At 41.9% G+C, this 23,158-nt stretch overlaps 2 protein-coding genes across 3 annotated transcripts in view; one reads left to right on the top strand and one right to left on the bottom strand.

Moving 5' to 3' along the window:
• The window catches only part of MOXD1 (monooxygenase DBH like 1), a 51,173-nt gene extending 37,058 nt beyond the window's left edge, over window positions 1-14,115 (bottom strand). For both annotated transcript variants that reach the window (XM_072141515.1, XM_072141514.1), the window contains exon 1: window positions 13,541-14,115. In XM_072141515.1, coding sequence (XP_071997616.1) covers window positions 13,541-13,795 — 255 coding nt within the window. In that variant the 5' untranslated portion in view covers window positions 13,796-14,115. The remainder of the gene's footprint in view (window positions 1-13,540) is intronic.
• Window positions 1-23,158, top strand: part of LOC140122860 (trace amine-associated receptor 3-like) — a 63,381-nt gene that overhangs the window by 23,230 nt on the left and 16,993 nt on the right. The window lies entirely within an intron of this gene.

The raw sequence follows: 23,158 nt of genomic DNA, 5'->3' as shown, positions 1-23,158 counted from the left end.
CTTGTCATTTCATTCTAAACCCCTGTTGCTCTCTTTTTGTAGTGAAAAAAATCATTTTGATGGTTTTGTTCCCATGAATACAAAGATATCCATAAAAAGTTTGCAAATTTTTGTGCTGTATATGGAAGTGCACAAGCAATACACTGTTATGTGTTATACATTAGTTTATACTTAGAATGCCTACCCCGTTGTCTACCTGCTATATTGAATGCAATAAATCTATCTTAAATTACATCTTGATCATATTTATACCCCCATTTATATTAATACATATTCAGGCATATATCAGGGGGCAGGTACAGAAACACAGAAGATGCTGAGCCCTGATGTTGACCCCACCAAAGGTCTACTTGCCTTACATACCCGAGGCAGTCATCAGAACTGGGTTACAACAGATAGACCTGCAGCATACAAAATCAACAAACAGGAGAGACGTAAAATAAACAAGCAGAAGTCAGGAAATCAGCAGTTAAAGGTGCAGAGCATTAAGAAGGTATGGAGCTGATAAGAAAGGTTTGTTAACCTGCAGTGAATGATAGGCAGAACATATATGTGATCTCAAAGATCTGGGTTCAGTGGCGATTGGGCCAGAGGTCAGAGATCCAAACCGCACAGAGAGCATGAAAGAAGTGTGTCTGTCAATCACCATGGATTAATTACTGTTGGACCAAGCTGGGCTAGAGGAAAGAAACAGGTGAGGGGCTAAATCAATAAAAACAGCGCAACCTCCTCAAACCCACACCATAGACCAAGGATGTTCCACAAACAAGTATGAATACCAACAACATTATAATACCCTAATATGGTCTCATAGTCTCATATGAGGGTGGTGTGGGGAGTGGAGAGTCATATTTTCCAGTAGTGTGCCATGAATTACAAATTTCCTTGCCTTGTACCCCAGAAAACTGACACAGAAGGCTTAATGAATTCCTCCCATGGTTCATATTCACATATTTTTATAATTTCTCCCTAGTAGACACTGATAACATGTTTAGAGCATTACACCCTAATATCATATTAGAACTGTTTACAACATTGTCTCATCGTCAGAATATTGCCTCATAATTTCAACCTTCACACTCAATTATACATATGTGCACTAAGACCATTTTTAATGTCAACCACCAGGGTAGGTGTACACGAGGCAAACTATTTCTGTAATGGATATTGGCAAAGACCCGCAGCATATTTTTGGTAATTTTTCATTGAGATTTGCAGTTCAAAGAGTTTGTCCTCGCTGTATAGTGGCGCTGAACCCAGACCACTTAGTAGATCTTTGGTTGAGGGAAATGAACAGGAAAGATGCTGGTTAATGTGAGGGTCGCTTACCTGTTCCTGGGCCATCCCAACTAAGGGTTGTACCTGACAAACCCACGGACTCTTGGCTGGTGTCATTTGGGAGGAAGTGAATGACCTAGTCAACCAATCGAGAACCTTTGTGCTGTTAATAAACACACTGCCTGTGTCACAAAGTCACACCTGCTGTGATGTCCCCTTACTGTGATGCGACATGTGCCTGCTCCACCTGCCACCTCTCTGTCTGACATATTGGTTAATCAACTATGTTGATTTGACACAGATTTCTTGATATCAACTTTAGCAACAAAAATAATTGAAATTTGAGGAATACGGAACCCCAAAAACTGACACCCTGGAATTTGAGAAAAAATTGACTACAGCAACTATGTGGATTTGACACGGATTTCATGATATCTTCATTAGCAACAAAAAAGAATTGAAATTTGAGGAATACAGTACCTCAAAAACAGACACCCTGGAGTTTGAGCAAAAATCATTCCATCAACTATGTTGATTTGACACGGGTTTCTTGGTATTAACTTTAGCAACAAAAAAGAATTGAAATTTGAGGAATAGAGAACCCCAAAAACTGACACCCTGGACTTTGAGCAAAACTCATTCCATCAACTATGTGGATTTGACACAGATTTCTTGATATCTACTTTTGCAACAAAAAAGAATTGAAATTTGGGGAATACAGAATACCAAATACTAACACCCTGGATTTTGAGAAAAAAAACACTCCACCAACTATGTGGATTTGACATGGATTTATAGATATCTACTTTAGCAACAAAAAAGAATTGAAGGGTTTATAGGCTTTATGTTTTTATAAGGCTGTAACATCACATAAGCTTGCCAGTTGCTGATTGGCTTACATGTCTGCACATGTGATTGTCATTTTGCTAATTAAGGGGAAAATTTTAATTCCCATGAATCACCGTAAACTTTGGATTCATGCAGAACCATAGTTTTCCTGAAATTCTAAACGAATTCCACTTTGGTAGAATTGATTCACCCATCTCTAATTATATTGAAATGAAGGTGAAGTCTGATTTTAGCCACTGCTTCTGGTTCATTGTGTATGGCCTCTGGTTGGGACGCTGAAGATGCATTGAGTTACATACAGAATGCCAAATACTGACACCCTGGATTTTGAGAAAAAAATCACTCCACCAACTATGTGGCTTTGACATGGATTTATTGATATCAACAAAAAAGAATTGAAATTTAGGGAATACAGGGCTTTATAGGGTTTATAGGCTTTGTGTTTTTATATGGCTGTAACATCACATAAGCCTGCCGGTTGCTGATTGGCTTACATGAGTTCTCAGAGTTCTCTGCCCCATGTAACACGTTGTGCTCATGGCCATTTTGCTAATAAAGGGGGAAAAAAATGAATTCCCACGTTACATCTTTTTTTTTTCATTGACAAGTCCAGTATACAATAGAAATATCCATACTCTCTGTTTTTACATGATAAAAGGGTTCATTTATGTCTATATAACCTCAGTCATTCTTGACTTTAAACCTTCTTTTGAATTGGCAAAGTCTTTCATCTCATAGAGACCATGTATGTGTCTTTTGTTTTCTAATTAAATACTGATCCTTCAGGCATTACATTTTCTATTATTCTCTTACATGGGAGTTAAGCATCCTGTCTGTGTCTTTCATAAATGTAGAGCATAGCAGTCTGATCAAAGATAAACAAATAACTGTACCATAAGATTTACTTTGAAAGCATTCCTATTGTCTGAAAACCTCAAAATTGCATTTTTGTGTTATTCATTTACTATATAAGTATGTTTTATATTTAACCACATTGGTTTAATAATTTGGGTGCCTTACTATTAACTTTGTTTCTTATTTATAGTTTATATTTCTTTATATTATAACATCACAATGCGCACCCGAAGATAACAATTATTATGTCCCACACTGTGCTCTGAAATAATAATCACCCCCTCCCCAAAACACAACTGACCCCACATATATTAAATATACCCCCAAAACAAAACCAGTTTTCCCTGCATATAAATAATGCTGTACGCCTTATGAATTCAATTATATGTTGTGTCCCTCACCAAATAATTACATAATGAATAATTCCCTTATGAATTATTTGATGCATAACTCCCTCCAATGATTTTTATATAGTGTCTCTATTAACACCTTGCCGACCGAGGACGAACTATATCGTCCTTGTGCGGCAAAGGGTGTATGGAGAGAGCTCACGAGCTGAGCACTCTTCATACACACCGGATATTGGCTTTATAAAACAGCCAACACCTGTCTGTCACTGCCGCAGTCAGTGCTGGCACCGATTGCGGTAGTTAAATGGGCGCCGCGATCTTGGATGGCCAATCGCCACCCCCTGGAACGTCATGGGAGGGCGGTGATTGGTTGCTATGGCAGCCTAGGGTCTCATTGAGACTCGTAGGCTTGCCATGTGCAATGATCTCTAATAGCCTGCCCTCTGCTGGCTAGTAAAATAGCCATATACTGCAATACAGTAGTATTGCAGTATATAGTATTAGCAATCGGACCCTGCAGGGTTAAATTACCCTGGAGGATCTAAAATAATGGTAAAAAAAAATGAGAAAAAAAAATTAAAAATAGTAAAAAAGTAAAAGTTTAAATCACCCCCTTTCCCTAGAATTGATATAAATATAAATAAACATTAAAAATCATAAACACTTTAGGCATCCCAAAATGTCCGATCTTTCAAAATATATTAACGATTTTTCCCGGCATTTAGCCCTGCAACGGAAATTGGCGCCCAATGTCGAAAATACCACTTTTTTGCCATTTTGAAAAATATTAAAAATTCTATAAAAAGTGATCAAAAGCCCATACAGTCCTCAAAATGATAGCATAAAAACGTCATCAAAAGTTGCAAAAAATGACACCACCCACAGCTCTGTGCACTGATGTATGAAAAAGTTATTAGTGCCAGAACATGGCAAAATGAAGACAATTTTTTTTGTACTGAAGGTTTAAATTTTTTTAAATGTATGAAAACACTGTAAAACCTGTACAAATCTGGTATCCTCGTGATCGTACCGAACCAAAGAATAAAATAGACATGTGATTTGGGGCGCTCAGTAAAAGCTGTAAAATCCAAGCCCACAAGAAAACAGCGCAAATGCGTTTTTTCATAATTTTCCCTGCATTCTGAATTTTTTTCCTGCTTCCCAGTACACGGCGTGGAATAATAAATACCATCACTATGAATTGCAATTTGTTACGCTGAAAACAAGCCCAAACAGAGCTCTGTACATGGAAAAATAAAAAAGTTACAGATTTTTGAAGGTGGGGAGTGAAAAATGAAAATGCTTAAATGAAAAAGGGCCACGTCCCTAAGGGGTTAATTATGTTTTATATATTTTATACAATGGTGTATATGGAACCCACATGCTTTTAATACAAAATGCCCCCCTACATTTTTACACTGCCCCACCCCCAGCTTGTATCACCCCTGAACTGCAGCAATTAAAAAATCAGTAGTAGCCGATACTATGCATGCTATATAATATGATTTATCAGAGTATATTTTATATATTTAGAAAGCACAGGATGGTTAGTTGCATTATGAGGAGTTTACATGATTTAGGAGCACAGTGTGGGGCATAGTTATTTATGAGGTTATGCTATACTGTAAGTGACTTTGGCATTTCTAGAGATGCTGCTACAGGGGCAATGATGAGCTGCAAGTAGCTGACTAAATCTTGTTGGAAAATCAGCAGCTGAGAGTCACACTAGTAGAAATGGTACTAAGGTTCTAGACCAGATGGAGTATAATTGTCACCTGCGAGTTATTAGATGTAACTTTTTCCTGTGCCAGCAGTAGACACTGCCTAACTTGCAACATCTAAAAAATGTAACAGTACAAATAAGTACTACAACAGAACCACTATGGATAGAAAACTGAGAAGACCTATGAATCTATCTCCATGGGACAAAAGCTCCATAAAATAATCAATAATCCAAAAAAATATTTCACTGAGTTTCTAAAAGACTGTCGGATGGTAAGATTTATTTTTTTCTACACAAAAATTGTTTATATTGCTCCATAGTCTTGTGGCAGTATGCTTTTCACCATTCCATCTGATTGTTGACTTTGTGCTTGGTGATCCCAGGTTGTGAGCAGATTCTTGGCCAGAAAAACACATTTCATGTACAGCACTTGTACTGATGTTGTCACTTGGTATTCTGCAGAGAGGGATTTTTTGTGTAGTCAGCTGCTTCATGGCTCAGTGGCTTTACTCCTAGATCCCTTTGGTAGAAGTCACAATCTCTTGCCACATGCAAAGAACTGGAGATGGAAAAGGTGTGTTACTAGGACTGTAAAAAAAATCCCTATGGGCTGTCCTTTATTGTTTATGGGATATGCATTTTTTTTTTAGCTGAAAAACTAAAAATGATTCCCAAATAGTATCTCGGAATGTTCTTGTCTTAAGTCACTCATTCATATTACACTAAAGGTGGTCAATTGTAACATGGTCATTTGATTTTCAGATGAATTTTAACAACGAACAATCTTTTTTCAGCCAATTAATGACACCATGTTATCTTCTTAAAAGAAGTTGGGTATGCTTTAAATCTATGGCCAGTAGAAAGATATAAACTATTTTACCAATGGTCTTACTTTGAAAAAAAAATTTACTTTTTGTCCATCATCTGCTTTCATTAGGCATATATAACCAAAAAGGGCGGCATATGTCTCAGTAATAAGTGGGGTGCCCAGAGATCATCTAGCCCAAAAAGGATCAAACTTGCTTTAATTCCGAACAAACTCCTGTTCAATTTATTAAGGCCACTGCACTTTTACATCAGTATTTAATTCTGTTAACCAAAGATAATCATTCTTTCAATGTTGGACTGTCAGGAGCTATCCAGTTCCTGACTGTAATAAATCCAGAAAAAAAAAATAATGGAATGTCCAAATGTTTTGTAATAGCAGTGAACTGTAACAGAGAACTAGCTTTGCATAAAGAAAATTCAAATGAATCATTTAACTTTATTCCACAGTATTTTCAACTTTTTCTTCACCCCTTTATATATTTTTCTCTTTTCCGCTGCCAGGTTCATCTAGTGATGAGAGTTGTCCGGGGTTTGGGGTAATTTTGTAATATTTTAGTTTTTTGTGTATTCTATATTCATATGATTTGTTTTTAAAGAGCAGTAAAATTGACTAAAATGTGTATAACTGTTTTAGCAAAATTTAACCCCCTGTTTAGTCGGGATGAACTCTGCTTATGAAACCAAAAGGTTAATGGAAACAAAAAAAATGAAGATTTTTCTTTAACATGTGTGGCAGTATGCACCTGAGTGCATAGTGGTGTGGATGATAAGAAAAAAATAACAGATAATCATAGAGGTGACAGAAAATCTTAAGGTAACCAAACATATAAGATGATTGTTGAACAAACCTACCAATTTTCACTCCGGCTAGCCAACCATCTGATGTATAAGTATGTGGCAATGTTAATCTCTTCCATTACAGGACAAGACTGGGAAATTTATGAGATATTACAGAGAATTTCTGCACCATGCTCTTGAGTATTATAAATGTGACATAGCCACTTAATGTCTCAATTATAGTCCAAATGGGGGACTGGTCAGAATGTGGATTGCCGTTATCACAAAAAAAAGGCAAGTCACACCCAAAATCAGGCACATCATCCAGTGTCGGCCTGGAGTACCTCGGGCCCACCAGAGAAAATTTTTTTGCAGCCCACCTTTCATGTAAATAGAAAGAATACTACAGAACCCAAAACACGTTGGGCAGATTTATCAGAAGTATTCAACATTAGACAGCGTAATGGAGACGGAACCAGGTATCATTCAGCCTCGCAATGTATGAATCTGGATGATATGTTGTAATAATAATAAATAATTCTTTATATAGCGCACACAGATTACACAGCATTGCACAGAACTAGTCACATCTGACCCTGTCCAAATGGAGCTCACAATCGAATCAACCTACTAGTATGTTTTGGAGTATGGGAGGAAAATGGAGTACCCGGAGGAAACCCACACAAACACAGAGGGAACATACAAACTCTTTGCAGATGTTGACCTGGGTGGGACCAGAACCCAGGACTCCAGCGCTGCAAGGCAGAAGTGCTACCTACTCAGCCACTGTATAAGTCTTTTTAGTTTAAATTTTAACCTTCTATTAGTTGGTTTAGATTACATCAAAAAATAAGCCTGATTTTCGGGAACCATATAAAATACAGCATTTGTACATTGCCAACGACAACCTTGGTAATAACAACACAGGTGACATTACTGTACTGCAAGCTCCATGCAGAGAAGATCTGGTTAGTGTATCCACCACCCTTTAGATGAGAGACAGACCTAAGAGCGAAATCTAGAGAGATTTCTAAAAAATGCTAAAAAAATTTCTATTGTGACCTATACTCAATATACACTACAACAATGTTCAGTCACCGCTGGGGACAAATCCTATTTGGCTTCACTTAATGAGACTTTAATTAGTGCTACATAACTATAGAATGACAGCTGCAGCTCTCAAGCTTCAATGGTGCTCCATGCTGTGTACTGCGGCTGTAGCTCCATGTATGGCTGTGTGCTGTGCTGGAGCTCCATGTGTGGCTGTGTACTGCAGCTGTAGCTCCATGTATGGCTGTGTACTGCTGCTGTAGGTCCATGTATGGCTGTGTACTGCTGCTGTAGCTCCATGTGTGGCTGTGTACTGCGGCTGTAGCTCCATGTATGGCTGTGTACTGCTGCTGTAGCTCCATGTGTGGCTGTGTACTGCGGCTGTAGCTCCATGTATGACTGTGTACTGCTGCTGTAGCTCCATGTGTGGCTGTGTACTGCGGCTGTAGCTCCATGTATGGCTGTGTACTGCTGCTGTAGCTCCATGTATGGCTGTGTACTGCTGCTGTAGCTCCATGTGTGGCTGTGTACTGCGGCTGTAGCTCCATGTATGGCTGTGTACTGGGGCTGTAGCTCCATGTATGGCTGTGTACTGAGGATGCAGCTCCATGTATGGCTGTGTACTGGGGCTGGAGCTCCATGTGTGGCTGTGTACTGCAGCTGTAGCTCCATGTATGGCTGTGTACTGCTGCTGTAGGTCCATGTATGGCTGTGTACTGCTGCTGTAGCTCCATGTGTGACTGTGTACTGCGGCTGTAGCTCCATGTATGGCTGTGTACTGCTGCTGTAGCTCCATGTGTGGCTGTGTACTGCGGCTGTAGCTCCATGTTTGGCTGTGTACTGCTGCTGTAGCTCCATGTGTGGCTGTGTACTGCGGCTGTAGCTCCATGTATGGCTGTGTACTGCTGCTGTAGCTCCATGTGTGGCTGTGTACTGCGGCTGTAGCTCCATGTATGGCTGTGTACTGGGGCTGTAGCTCCATGTATGGCTGTGTACTGCGGATGCAGCTCCATGTATGGCTGTGTACTGGGGCTGTAGCTCCATGTATGGCTGTGTACTGCGGCTGTAGTTCCATGCTTGCCCAACTTTAGCCAGCATAGTAATCATGTCCCCATGTCTATAATAATAATTATAGACATAAGGTACCCAACAGTAGCCAATTAAATAACAGTGCCCCCAATGTAGCCACTATAGTAAGTTTTCCCGCAGATGTTAAAACTTTACAAGGCCCCCAAAGTAGCCAAGATAGCCACAGGATCCCCTTAGTAATAAATATATGACAGAGCCCCTCACAGCAACCATTACAGCCCCCCCCCTTCCCCCACAGCATCTATTCCAAAGCCCCCCCCCCACAGCATCCATTCCAAAGCCCCCCATAGCATCTATTACAGGGCCCCTCTACCCCATCCCCCCCCCCCAACATTCATTACAGGGCTCCCTCCCCTTCCCGCAAAAAACATCATCCATTACAGGGCCCCCTCTCGCCACAGCATCCATCCATTACATGCTTGAGAATGTCTTGATTGAATAGACGAAACGTTGCATCATGAATGTGGAATAAATTCACTTCACTACATCTACGGAGTGCTGCTTCATTATCTTTTTTCCTTGATTGCACGGGCCAGCGCTGGACCCTGAAGACCTGCACCCGAGTTTTTCTCTTTTAAAAGCGGTGCTGCTCCTTAGCCTTTTTAGATTGCATTACAAGGCCCTCTCTTCCCCATACCCTCTTCCCCCACAGCATCCAATACAGCGCCCTTCATCCCCCATCCCATCCACAGCATCCATTACAGGGCCCCTCATCCCCCATCCCACCGATAGCATCCAATGCAGGGCCTCCCTCTCCCCATAGCATCTTATACAGGGCCTCCTTCCCCCCATAGCATCTTATACAGGGCCTCCTTCCCCCCATAGCATCTTATACAGGGCCTCCTTCCCCCCATAGCATCTTATACAAGGCATCCCTCCCCCCATAACATCCAATATAGGGCCTCCCTCCCCCCATAACATCCAATACAGGGCCTCCCACCCCCTGCAGCTTACATTACAGGGCTCCTTACTCTTACCTCCAGCTTGCGGGATCCATACTGACACGCCGCCGCGCACTCTGATGACGCGCACGCTAATGCTGGCGATGCGCACATACTGATGTCAACGCTGCGGACGACCATGTTGGCAGTACACTGCAGCCTGCCTTTCTAGGAACTACCCAGCAACGGACGACCGCGTCAACATTACACTGCGATCTGGTGCTGGCAGAACCAGCATCTGCCAGTGCTTGATCACAGATACTGTTTTACTGTGCAAGTGTCAAGACTCGGGGCCCACCGGAGTTTTCTCCAGTACTCCGCTGGGCCAGTCCGATGCTGACATCATCCCAAAAGAGGGGTTGTTCAAGTTAAGAGGCTACCTATTTAGAATAGTGTATTTGTGCAGAGTCAACTGTTTTCATTGGCATCCTGCACACGAGGCCTTTTAAAGTGGTTGAATTCTTTTCTAAAAATCTGTTCATACACAGAGAGAGGGAGGGGGGGGGGAGTATGAGTCATAATCTCCTGCTATTTATCAGTGCATATACATGTAAACAATGATCCCACAGAGTACACAGAGAGTCTGCACACAGCACTAAAGAAAGCATCAACGCATTTGCGCCTTATTCTTGTGTGCTTGGATTTTACGGATTTCAGTGTACGCCCCAAATGACATGTCTACTTTATTCTTTGGGTCGGTACAATTACAGGGGTAACAAATTTATATAGGTTTTATAATGTTTTCATACATTTAAAAAAATTTAAACCTCCTGTACAAACATTTTTGGGGGGATTTTGCCATCTTCTGGTGCTAATAACTTTTTTATACTTTGGTGTATGGAGCTGTGGGTATTGTCGTTTTTTGTGGATTTTGATGACATTCACAATGTTATCATTTTTAGGACTGTGTGACCTTTTGATCACTTTTTATAGAATTTTTAATTTTTTTTTAAATGGCAAAAAAGTGCCATTTTCGACTTTGGGCGCGATTTTCCGTTATGGGGTTAAACACTGTGAAAAACTTTATCATATTTTGAGAGATCATGCATTTTCAGATGCAGAGACACCTAATGTGTTTATGATTTTTACTGTTTATTTATATTTACATCAGTTCTAGGGAAAGGGGGGTGATTTGAATTTTTAGGTTTTTTTATTATATATTTTTTTTTTAACTTTTTTTTTATTTTTATTTTTACTATATTTCAGACACCCAAGCGCCACCATCCTTTTGAAGCCGCCGGGAGCTTTGCTGGCGCCGATCAGCAGATCAGACTTACCGGCTATGGAGAGGGCTCGTAATAGAAATTTAAATTTCACCGTTGGTTTATAGGTCAAGGAGCAAAACGTCTCTAAAGTCTTGTTAGTGGTCATGGCAAAGTAACAAATTGATAGTTTAATGGTTAAAGGGAAAGGTAAATACAATAGTGTTTTTAAGCTAAAACAATAAATAATGAGCATCTTGCTCAACTGCAGAAGAAATTATGATTGATATGGGAAAATGGATATATCGATCCTATTTTGTTATTGATTGCTGTGTTGCTCCCAGGATAAGATACTATTGTAGTGAAAAAAATGAAGGGAAAGAGATGCATGATCATTAGCTAGCTGTCTTCAACAGACCAGGGCGTATTACAAGGTTACTAGTTAGCACAATTTAAATGGACACTGTATGAAACTATTATGGAGATATGGAATATTGGGACATTCATGCTGGTTGGTTCAAAACTTGCATACAAAACTCCATATGTATAACCCACTTTATGTTTTGGCCAACCTCAGAACTGTTACATTATTTTCAGTGCATCTTTCTCATACAGTACATTCAGTATAATGTGGTAGGTGTCAAAAGGAGCGGATTTCACTAAAATGGGGAATATGCCATATATTCTTATTTTCAAGAGGTGTTTGTATATCTCATAGAAAATTATAAATAATGTCTGCACAAGTTAATATCACTTACATCACAAGGACACAAACTCTGTCATAGTTTATATAACACCCAGATATTGAACATTGTCTACTTGAATTTCATAAATTTGGTTGCCCTTAAATTTATCAAGGGTCATGTAAGCTATCAAGTTACATTAGCTCATGACTTAACTTTGCTACAATGCCCCAGGTTAAGTCAAGTAACTGAGGAGACAATCGCTTTTTATGTGTGACATATGTAGAAGTCTGATTGTAATTGTAAAATAAGACAGAGAAGCTGATATATGTCACATAGCATTTCAGTTATTATATGAAAGTTGAAAAAGTATGGGGGTCATGGTTTACTTTTTTTGTCTCATTGGTAGAATTGTGTAAAAAATCTGTGTATTTTTTCCCGCCCAGCAAAGTTTTCAGCAAATAAGTTTTCCAGTGTTGTCCCTGATTTATTTTTGGTATCCAGATGTTGACATTTAAAAAAGTTTGGAATTCTACCCTGCTGGTGTAGGAAAAAGATTAGAAAAAATTTCAAAATGAAACAACAGACTCAGAAGCCAGATTCATCACCCTGTAAGATAAATCAAACAAGCCCAACCCCCACCAAAATAAAAAAAGACAGGTGCAAATTTAGACAAAAGATTACTAACCCCTTAAGACTTTTTAAAGGGGGGCACTGTGGAGTAAAGAAATATTTTACTGTCCATAAAAAAAGAAGTTAGAAAGGGGAATGGGTAAGTCTATGAGGAAATTATTATTTACAGCTTTCCTTTTTGGAATTGAGATTAATGACACCACTGAGTCCTTCTGTAAATGCTAAAAATATTAAATGAGAGGATATGCTTGGGTGATCCTTGCTAGTAAAAACAATTCTAAAACTGCCACCTGCTGTGTTACTGGTTGGAACAGCGTAAGGATATTTTATTGGCAACCATCTGTGACATACCCGATGTGGTAGAATATCTGTTAAACAAGCCAAAACCATGCAAAGTTTAAAGTGAATACACTGATATCCAATGTTACAGTAGAGGTGTTGATATTAGAGAGTAAAAACTAACGCAATGAACACATGGTTTTGTAAGAAGCTCTTTAAAAAGGAAATACACTCATAAGAATATAAACAAAAACCAAAGTGTTGGAAAACTTCCAAAGTGCAAGTCTCCATGAACTAAGAGCAAGAGGTGTCATGTTTGACATATCCCTCTTACACTGTTTGACAGCTCTGGGAATATGTCTCACAGATGGACCATTCTATACCATTTCCTAAGAATTTCTTTAGCAAACACATAATTTCATTTCATGCTCGTTGTTACATCCAAAGATAATTTTGTAATCCTAGAACAATGCAAGGCAGTTGTGACAATGAATAGCGATGGTTGTTTTTCTGTCCGCTCGTAGTGGCACTTAAGGTAGTTACATTGCTGCAGTGAAAAATGTATATATGTGAACCCATGCTGCAAAAATATATTTGTAATCCTAGTTCAAATGTGGTCCACAAGATATATGTATGTCTGAACTGACACATTCAACCGGCCATTAGAGGTTCCCAAGTTCTCCTAATCCACCACATTACAAAACCATTTACAACCAGCACAACTACTGAAACCCTATTAGCCACTTAACCCTAACAAATCTTTTCATAATGCAGATTTTAAGGGAGAGGCTATATAAATAACAGAAGGAACAGTACTCATTTTTTTAAATAACTCTTGAAAAAGAGTTCAATAAAGAGTTCAATAAAGAACAACAAGACAACCATTATTTTTAAGAATTGAGCATAATTAACAAACTAAGCAATGAAGCACTTTGCATATTTTTTAAGAGAAAATATAACTTCCTTCTAATTTTAGCCTATTTGTAGACATCGGTATACAAACCTGGAAATAAGGTTTGCCTTTTTCAATTCCACCAATTACTATGTCAGAAAATGTCATGGCTCCATTGGGAGAAAACCCCAATCCGACATACCCCAAGGTCTCCACCTGTACCAGAAATGTGATGATGTTCTCCTTATGCATCCAGAACATTTTATATTTCCCCTGTGAATCCAGAACAGCACTGTGATGATAACCCTGCAGATCCAAGTCCATAGCTGTGGTACAGAGAGGTAGCAGAAACATGTACACAAGCATCTTCCTGGAAGTTATCCTTGTTAATGGACAGTGGAGTAGCCAGGTTGGAATATACTTTCATTCAGCTCTCTCCTATTGAACAAACTACTTAGTACTGAGTGCTGTCCCCTAGAGCGTCTGTATTCTGATGATCGGAGGAGGAGGGGGATGCAGGAGAGAGACTCTTCAGCAGTATGATTGTATTTCTTGTCCCTTTCAGGAAGCAAAAAGCATGGTATGAGACTTGGTTAACTAGGCTTCTCACTAGCCTAGGGCAAGACTGCCTTGATGTACAGTGGAGTGGGCATGCTGCTACAAGTGGGTACTTGTCTTTGTGTGTGAAAGATGTTTCCCTTTGTATTATCCCTGTGTGCCAAAAATAAAGTGCTCAGACCGCTGCAAATGCACAAACATAAGTTTTTTCAGTATCTGTACTTTCAACCCCCTCTCGTGGTGAAAGTCTGCAAGAAGTATTTCACTTATCACATGTAGCTCTTATCTCTGAAGTATTCCTCATCTTCCGCTTGATTAAATAAATATAAATCACTAAAATAATAGTATTAAAAGGGCACTTTGCTACAAAAAAAATCAACAAAACCTTATAAAAACCGGGCTAATGCATTTCTAAAGAAGGCAGACGTTACTCAAAAGTCCTTTCTCTGAAAAAAACTAGCTATTAGGCCCCATTTACTGCGTCTGGTACTGGACTTAGAATGTCTTGGACAAATGCCTAAAGTTGGCGCTGCACAAAGTTCCACTGTATTTCCCAGTCATCCACCTTCTCTAGAGATCACAGCAAAGAATGATAGGGGGATTATGCAGGTGAGAACTAAGGAGAGACAAAATAAATCAAAGGGCCCAGTGGACCTTAAGCAGAATTTCTATGTAAGTCGGAACTGATATATGTTATAATTGTAATCCAAGAAAAAAATAATTTTTGTCCATGTGACAATTGGATTTAAAAAATTTTTGGCTGTCATGGGACCAAGTATTTTCAATAAACTTAATCACAGACACCTTACAGCTGATCATTGCAGCCTGGGACTATAGTAAAGCATCCAGAGAGCTTCACCAGAGGTCACAGTGGGTCCGTCTGTAACTAGGGGTCATCTGAAATTTGGGTGTCCTTAAGTAGGGGACCGCCTGTAATGGAACATTATTTCATGTTTCTGATTTAAACCTAGGGTCCATCTCATGTTCAGGTGGAATATTCAAAAGGCCTCCCTATCCCTATCTTGCCCTCCACGTAAGGCTTTTATTTACTCAATAGCAAAAAGCTCTAAACTACCTGTATTGCCCTGAAGTTTGCTCAGGCAATGTTTTGCTACATTAGATAACACCAAAATCATGATACAAATCAGGTTACCAGTGGCATTGGCTAGATATTAATCAGACATACATACATATGTTTAGTCAATGGTCAATGTGACTATTTTTATCAGAAGAATACTCTGTTAAAGTCATTTTCAGGTTGGTCAGAGGCAGAACATAAATCAACATAGGACTACACAGATTATTAGGATAGTATCCCTCTCCAATTCATAGTGACAAATCCATTAATTGGATAAATCCATCTTAATTTACATAGATCACAGACTTAAAGTATACAAAAGTTGTACCCTTATGAAAAATAAAACATATCTCCATATACTCAGATGAATGACGTGTAAGATAAATTCTCATTTAAGCCCTTCGGAGCCACTGTGTCACATCTAAATATCCATTTAGTCTCTCTCTGCAGGATTAGGCGATCACAATCCCTACCTCTTGAGCTTGGATTAACCACATCAATGCCCATGAATTTAAAATGGTTGGTATCCCCCGCATGACATAAATTCACGTGTCGGGCTACTGGGGTATCCCGATGGTGGGTAATGTCACCCAAATGAGCTCCAATTCGTCATCTGAATTCAAGTTTGGTCTTAACAATATACTCTAAACCACAGGTACATACTGCCCTAAGATGACACCACAGGTTGTACAATTGATAAAGGAACGGATGAAATGAGTCCTACCAGGGACATTGGCTGTAAAACTTTTACACGTCTGCATCATAGGACAAGCTATGCAACCTCTGCATTTATGATTGCCATTCATATTGGAGGTCAACCAAGTGTCTTGCACCGATGCAACAAAATGGCTCTGCACTAGACGGTCTCTTAAAGAGTGTCTTCTCCTGTATGTCAGTTGTGAGGTAGGACCTATCACATCCCGCAAGTCTGGCTCCATGTTCAAAATTGACCAATGTTCTCTAATTATCTGTCTGATGGAACCTGTTTTCAGGGTAGTAGTATGGATTTGACAATTTCATAGAATGTGTGTATGTGTTTTCATTACACTTATCCGAATCTAAGTCATGCAATGTAAGTAAGGACATCTGATCCCTGAAATCTCTGGAAATGTTCTCCTCGATTGTATGGATCTCGTTTGTATGACATGTCCTGAGATGACATAAAATGTCTTTTGACAGTTAAACCTTTAATGAACTTGTTAATGACAAAACTTCAATCTGTTCTGGTGTGAGCTGGTTAAATTCAGTACATCAAAACCTGATTGATCCTGTGTTATTTCTTTGGACACCTTAATTTCATCCCCAAAGATTTTATGTTTTCTGCCCCTTCATCTGGTGCATGTTTTGCTTTGGCTTGTCTTTTTTTTTACTTTATATAATATGAGGGGGTTGAGAGATTAGATTTTGGTCTAATGTCCACATCTGATGCCTCGGTATTTCCTTCAGACTATTCAAGTTCTGACCTGAAATTAACCCTTGCTTGATATGTTCCTCCTAATTTAGTTTTTTTCTTTTTAAATGCATCTCTGGCTCGCACGTCTTCCTCACTTGTGCACCTGATCGTTTTTCTAGTCATACCCTAATCGCGCAACCTGGTTCCCCTGTCACAACTAAAACGTACATAAGAAAAAACTTGTATTTACATGCCCTGAGATCTCAACCGAAACATGTCATCAAAGCGATACTAGTTGGTGAGATGACCAGGGCAAAGCATAATTTTTCTCTATTGATGGATTTTGTAAAGATAAAGAATCCGTCATAAATAGACTCATTGATAGAGCCTATCCAAGATGGACTTTGGAGCAAGCTGAAAAAATAGTTAAAACTAAAAAAAGGTAGGATATGTTGACACAGTCAAGATACAGTAGGAAACCCATATTTGATTTGTTTGAAGTTCCGCATGACTAAACCTGTTAAAACTCTCATGGGTGAGGAGTGGCGGATTTAGTTGAGTTACCAAACACGTATTTGTATATATACTTGTGTACTTTTAATGGTTTTTAAATGTCACATGTATTTATGTTGAAATCATACATTTTTGCAATGTATTAACTATGATATTGGGGTCCATTATAGAACACTTCTTTACTTCAATATTGTAGGTACTAGTTGTAATGTATGGACCACTTACTGTATTTGGCTGTCCACGTTTTGGTGTCATTAAAAGCTGAACTCAGCAGGAGCAAAAACTCTCAGTCTGAGAAGTTGTACAACAGGTATCATCACAGAAGAGAAAGAGCTGAGATTACAATATCTGAAAATATCTGAAAGGTTCAGTTGTTTGTATGAAACCTCAGGATCAGATCATGCCGAGACTGTACTTTTCATTTCCGAAAGAGTAGGGCAACATGCCCATTAGTATGCTTGCAGAGATGTCTTTTGGCAGTTAATTCTGTGAATAGTAGTGGTGAACAATGACTGGTTTGATTCCACAAGATACACCTAGGTGGGCCATCAAGTCTGTTCCTGTAACCCTCAAGCATTGTCTTTTGCCAATCCCACATTTTTTCTCTGGGTTCCTGAGGGAGTCTACCCTATATAAAAGGATGCCCCCTTAGGTAGAGTCTAAGAAAGCAAATTGCATAGATATGCAACATCTCTGTGGGTCCTTATGAGTAGTGACTAGAGATGAGTGAGCACTAAAATGCTCGAGTGCTCGTTACTCGAGTCAAACTTTTTCCGATGCTCGAGTGCTTGTTTCGAATAACGAACCCCATTGAAGTCAATGGGTGACTCAAGCATTTTTCAAGGGGACCAAGGCTATGCACAGGGAAGCTTGGCCAAACACCTGGAAACCTCAGAAAATGATGGAAACACCACGGAAATGGACAGAAAACAGCAGGGGCAGCATGCATGGATGCCTCTGAGTCTGTCTAATCACACCATTATAGGGCAACAGCATGGTGATGACAGAGTGACCGAGTGAGGCGAGAGGCATCTAAAACACCCAATAATTGACCCTGACACTATAGGGGACGGCATGTGGAGGCAGCGGCAGCAGCGGCAGGCTAGAGAGTGGCATTGCGACATACCCCAAATGGACTCAGGCTTCAAACCAATTTAAAAAATTCCTTTTGGCAAGGATAACTTGTGGCACTGTACTTATCAGAATTTGGCCTGGTTATGGCGGTGGAGAGGAACCAAAGGAGGTGAGCAAAAAGCACTGAAATGATTCCCTATGTGAACAAAAGGTTGACAGTATATTTAGTCGATAACACAGCATGGCGGCGACAGAGTGACCAAGTTCCATAACGTATCTGGTGAAACACCCGAAAAATGAGCCTGACACAGCTCGTTTGCAAACTTTTGGAGGCAGCTATGGAGACGACATCTGTAGGCTGCTATGGAGACAACATGTGGAGTCAGCTATGGAGACAGTGTGTGGAGGCAGCTGTAGAGATGGCATCTGGAGGCGGCTATGGAGACGACGTGTGGAGGCAATGGGGATGGTTATGGCACCCGAGGTGAACGTAAGGAGGTGAGAAAAGAGGAGTGAAAAGATAGATTTTAGAGGTAAAAGGTTATAGGTTGTGGGTTGGAGGTTGCCGCAGTTCAAACGATGTTAGTTGGATCTTGGGATGGAGCTGGCGGTCCGCTGCCAGACGAGCTTTCGTCTGTCCAAGCCCCTGCCTCTCGGCTCCTCCCCACCCAAAATGGGCCTGGGGGCCAGAAGCGTTTACTTTGAAAAAATTATAATTTTCAAAGCAGGCAGGGTTGTTTGAATATTTCATCTAGGAATAATGGAATAGCATAGCGGTTCTATTTTTTATTTTTTTCGGAAATGGTTCCATGATTAAGAGCGACAGTATGGGGCATCCATATTGCACTGCTATAATCGAAACTTCAGGTCTCCAGCATGGCGACGACAAATGGGCCGAGTTCCATTATGTATCTGGTAACACACCTGAAAATTCTGCCTGACACAGCTTGTTTGCTAAGGGAACGATGTATGGAGGCAGTAAGGTAGTAGTAGATTAAAGGTGCTGCAGTTAAAACTATGTTAGTTGGATCTTGGGATGGAGCTGGCGGTCCGCTGCCAGGCAAGCTTTCGCCTGTCCAAGCCCCTGCCTCTTGGCTCCTCCCCCCAAAATGGGCCTGGGGGCCAGAAGCAGGCGGGGGCTACAAACAGCACTTCTAAGAACCTTTTGTATAAGATCAAGTGTAGTACTGTTCTTATAAGTAATTGGCCTGGTTATGGCGGGGGAGGGGAACATAAACAGATGCGCAAGTAGCGCTGAAATAATATCGGTCAATGACAAAAGTTTGGCGGGATATTTTGTGGATAACACAGCAGGGTGGCGACAAAGTTAACAAGTTTGATGTGGAAGCCGTTAAAACAACCCAAAATTCTGCCAGACACAGCTCGTTTGCTAAGGGGACGATGTATGGAGGCAGCTATGTGGATGACTTTTCGAGGCAGCTATGGAGATGAGGTGTGGAGGTAGCAATGGAGACAACGTGTGGAGACACCTATAAAGACGACGTGTGGAGGCTGCTATGGAGACAATTAAATTTGGATAGTGCCTGTATGTGGCAGTCCAAAAAAGTTTTCAAAACAGAGGAGCGGGTAGGTGGCCCCCCAGAAAAATTAAATAGATAGAGTGCCTGTATGTGGACGTCCAAAAAAGTTTTCAAACCAGAGGAGCGGGTAGGTGGCCCTCCAGAAAAATTAAATAGATTGAGTGCCTTTATGTGGCAGTCCAAAAAAGTTTTCAAAACAGAGGAGCGGGTAGGTGGCCCTCCAGAAAAATTAAATACATAGAGTACCTGTATGTGGCACTCCCAAAAATTGTTTAAAACAGAGGACCGGGTAGGTGGCCCTCCAGAAAAATTAAATACATAGAGTACTATGGCTAGAGCCAGTTGGCCCTGGCAAAAAATAGCCAGATTCCTCTGCTTTAGTGTACAAAAAGGAGGAGAATGAGGAGGAGGAATGCATACATTATTCAGTTTGAGCTGCTTTCACCTGGTGGAGAATGGAAATCATGAGAAATCCAGACTTTATTCATCTTGAAAAGCATCAGCCTGTCAGCGTTGTCTGTCGACAGGCGTGTACGCTTATCGGTGATGATGCCACCAGCTGCACTGAAAACACGCTCTGACAACACGCTAGCGGCAGGGCAGGCAAGAACCTCCAAGGCATATAGTGCCAGTTCGGGCCACATGTCCAGCTTTGAAACCCAGTAGTTGTAGGGAGCTGTGTGATCATTTAGGACGATGGTATGGTCAGCTATGTATTCCCTCACCATCTTTCTGTAAAGATCAGCCCTACTCTGACTGGGGACAGGTGACAGTGTCATGCTGGGGTGACATAAAACTGGCAAAGGCCTTGTAAAGCATACCCCTGCCAGTGTTGGACAAGCTGCCTGCTCGCCTACTCTCCCTCGCTACTTGTCCCGCAGAAGTACGCCCTCTGCCGCCAGTGCTGTCAGAAGGGAAATACTGTTTCAGCTTGTGCACCAGGGCCTGCTGGTATTCATGCATTCTCACACTCCTTCACTCTACAGGGATGAGAGTGGAAAGATTTTGCTTGTACCGTGGGTCCAGGAGAGTGAATACCCAGTAATCGGTGCTGGAATAAATTCTTTGAAAGCGATGGTCACAGGATAGGCAGCCTAGCATGAAATCTGCCATATGCGCCAGAGTCCCAACGCGCAAGAATTCACTCCCTTTACTGGCCAGACTCTCCATTTCCTCCTCCTCCAACTCCTCTTCTTCTGCCCATACATGCTGAACAGTTGAGGACTGAGCAATGCTCCCCTCTTCTGTCTCGCCAACATTCTCCTCCTCTTCCTCCTTATCCTCCTCCACTTCCTCCGATATGCGCTGAGAAACAGACCGGAGGGTGCTTTGGCTATCAACAAGGGAGTCTTCTTCCCCCGTCTCTTGTGACGAGCGCAAAGCTTCCGACTTCATGCTGACCAGAGAGTTTTTCAACAAGCCAAGCAGCGGGATGGTGAGGCTGATGATGGCGGCATTGCCACTGACCATCTGTGTTGACTCCTCAAAGTTACTCAGCACCTGACAGATATCAGATATCCACATCCACTCCATATTGTAATAATAATAATACTTCTTTATTTATATAGCGCACACAGATTACGCAGCACTGCACAAGCATGTGCAATTGGTCCCTGTCCCCATGGGGCTCCCAATCTAAACAACCTAACAATATGTTTTTGAAGTGTGGGAGGAAACCGGAGTGCCCGGAGGAAACCCACGCAAACACGGAGAGAACATACAAACTCTTTGCAGATCTTAAATTGGGTGGGATTCGAACCCAGGACCACAGTGCTGCAAGGCAGAAGTGCTACTCACTCAGCCAGACTTGAGGAAGCTGCTCACTGACTACCAGTTCTGGTGGAAGTTGACATCTGGCAGTCTACAATCGCTCTGTGCTGCTGGTAAACTCTAGATAACATGGTTAATGTTGAGTTCCACCTCGTGGGCACGTCGTACAACAGTCGGTGAGCAGGTAGTTGGAGGCGGCGCTGCGCTGCCCTGAGAGTGGCAGCATCTGTGCTGGACTTTCTGAAATGCGCACAGATGCGGCGCACCTTCGTGAGCAAATCAGACAGATTGGGGTATGTCTTGAGGAACCGCTGAACTATCAGATTTAACACATGGGCCAGGCATGGCACTTGTGTCAGTCTGCCGAGTTGCAGAGCCGCCACCAGGTTACGGCCGTTGTCACACACAACCATGCCTGGCTTCAGGTTCAGCGGTGCCAGCCAAAGATCAGTCTGCGCCGTGATGCCCTGTAATAGCTCTTGAGCGGTGTGCCTTTTATCGCCTAGGCTCAGCAGCTTGAGCACCGCCTGCTGTCGCTTAGCGACGGCACTGCTGCTGCGCCTAGAACTACTGACTGATGGCGCCATGCCCATGGTTGATAATTAAGAGGAGGAGGAGGTGGAGGAGGGGCGGGAGGAGGAGGCATAGTAGGCCTGAGAGACCGTGGCAGAGGTAGGCCCCGCAATCCTCGGCTTCGGCAGTATATGAGCGGCCCCAGGGTCAGACTCGGTCCCACCCTCCACGAAGTTAACCCAATGTGCCATCATTGATATATAGTGGCCCTGCCCGGCAGCACTCGTCCACGTGACCATGGTTTGGTGGACCTTGTCAGAAATGGCATTGGTCAGGGCATGGATGATGTTGTCTGACATGTGCTGGAAGGAATGGGAAAGCACATTGTGAAAAGTAGTGGTGGCTGGGGACCGAATACTGAGGGGCGGCCACCACCATGAGGTTGCGAAAGGCCTCGGTCTCTACCAGCCTATAGGGCAGCATCTCCAGGCTGAGTAATTTGGAGATGTGGACGTTGAGGGCTTTGGCGTGTAGGTGGTTGCAACTGTATTTCCTCTTGCACTTCAGCGTCTGAGGTATAGAGAGCTGGACGCTTCGCATGGAGACATTGGTGGACGCTGTGGAGGATCGTGGAGGCAGTGGTGTGGGTTTCGCCCGGGAGGTGTTTGTGCCGGGGTCCTGGGCAGGGGGCTGACTAGCAGAGGCAGCAGATGACACAGGGGAAGGAGCAGTGGTGGACCCGGACGGAGGTGAACGGCCTTGGTTCCATTGAGTGGGGTGTTTAGCATTCACATGCTTGCGCATACTGGTGGTGGTTAAGCTAGTAGTGGTGGAACCCCTGCTGATCCTGGTGTGGCACAGGTTGCACACCACAGTCCGTCAGTCATCCGGTGTTTCTTTCAAGAACCTCCAGACTTCAGAAAATCTAGCCCTTGAAAGGGGAGCTTCACTATGTGAAACATTTGGCGCTGATGCACCAGCTCTGGGCCTGCCTCTCCGTCTTGCCCCACAACTGCCTCTTCCAACCTGTTCTCGTATAGGACTCGCCTCCGTCTCACAAGCACTGTGATCACCCGGCCTATCAACCCAGCTTGGGTCTGTCACCTCATCATCCTCCGATCCCTAAGTCTTCTCCCCCCTCAGACTTCCTGCCCTGACAACACCTTCACCACTGTCTGACAACCGTGTCTCCTCATCATCCGACACCTCTTTACACACTTCTTCCACTACGTCAAGAAGGTCATCATGACCCACAGACTGCGACCGGTGGAAAACCTGGGCATCGGGAA

Source organism: Engystomops pustulosus, chromosome 3 (genome assembly GCF_040894005.1).
Source record: "Engystomops pustulosus chromosome 3, aEngPut4.maternal, whole genome shotgun sequence".
Lineage (NCBI taxonomy): Eukaryota > Metazoa > Chordata > Amphibia > Anura > Leptodactylidae > Engystomops > Engystomops pustulosus.
This window is presented reverse-complemented; position numbering and strand designations above follow the sequence as displayed.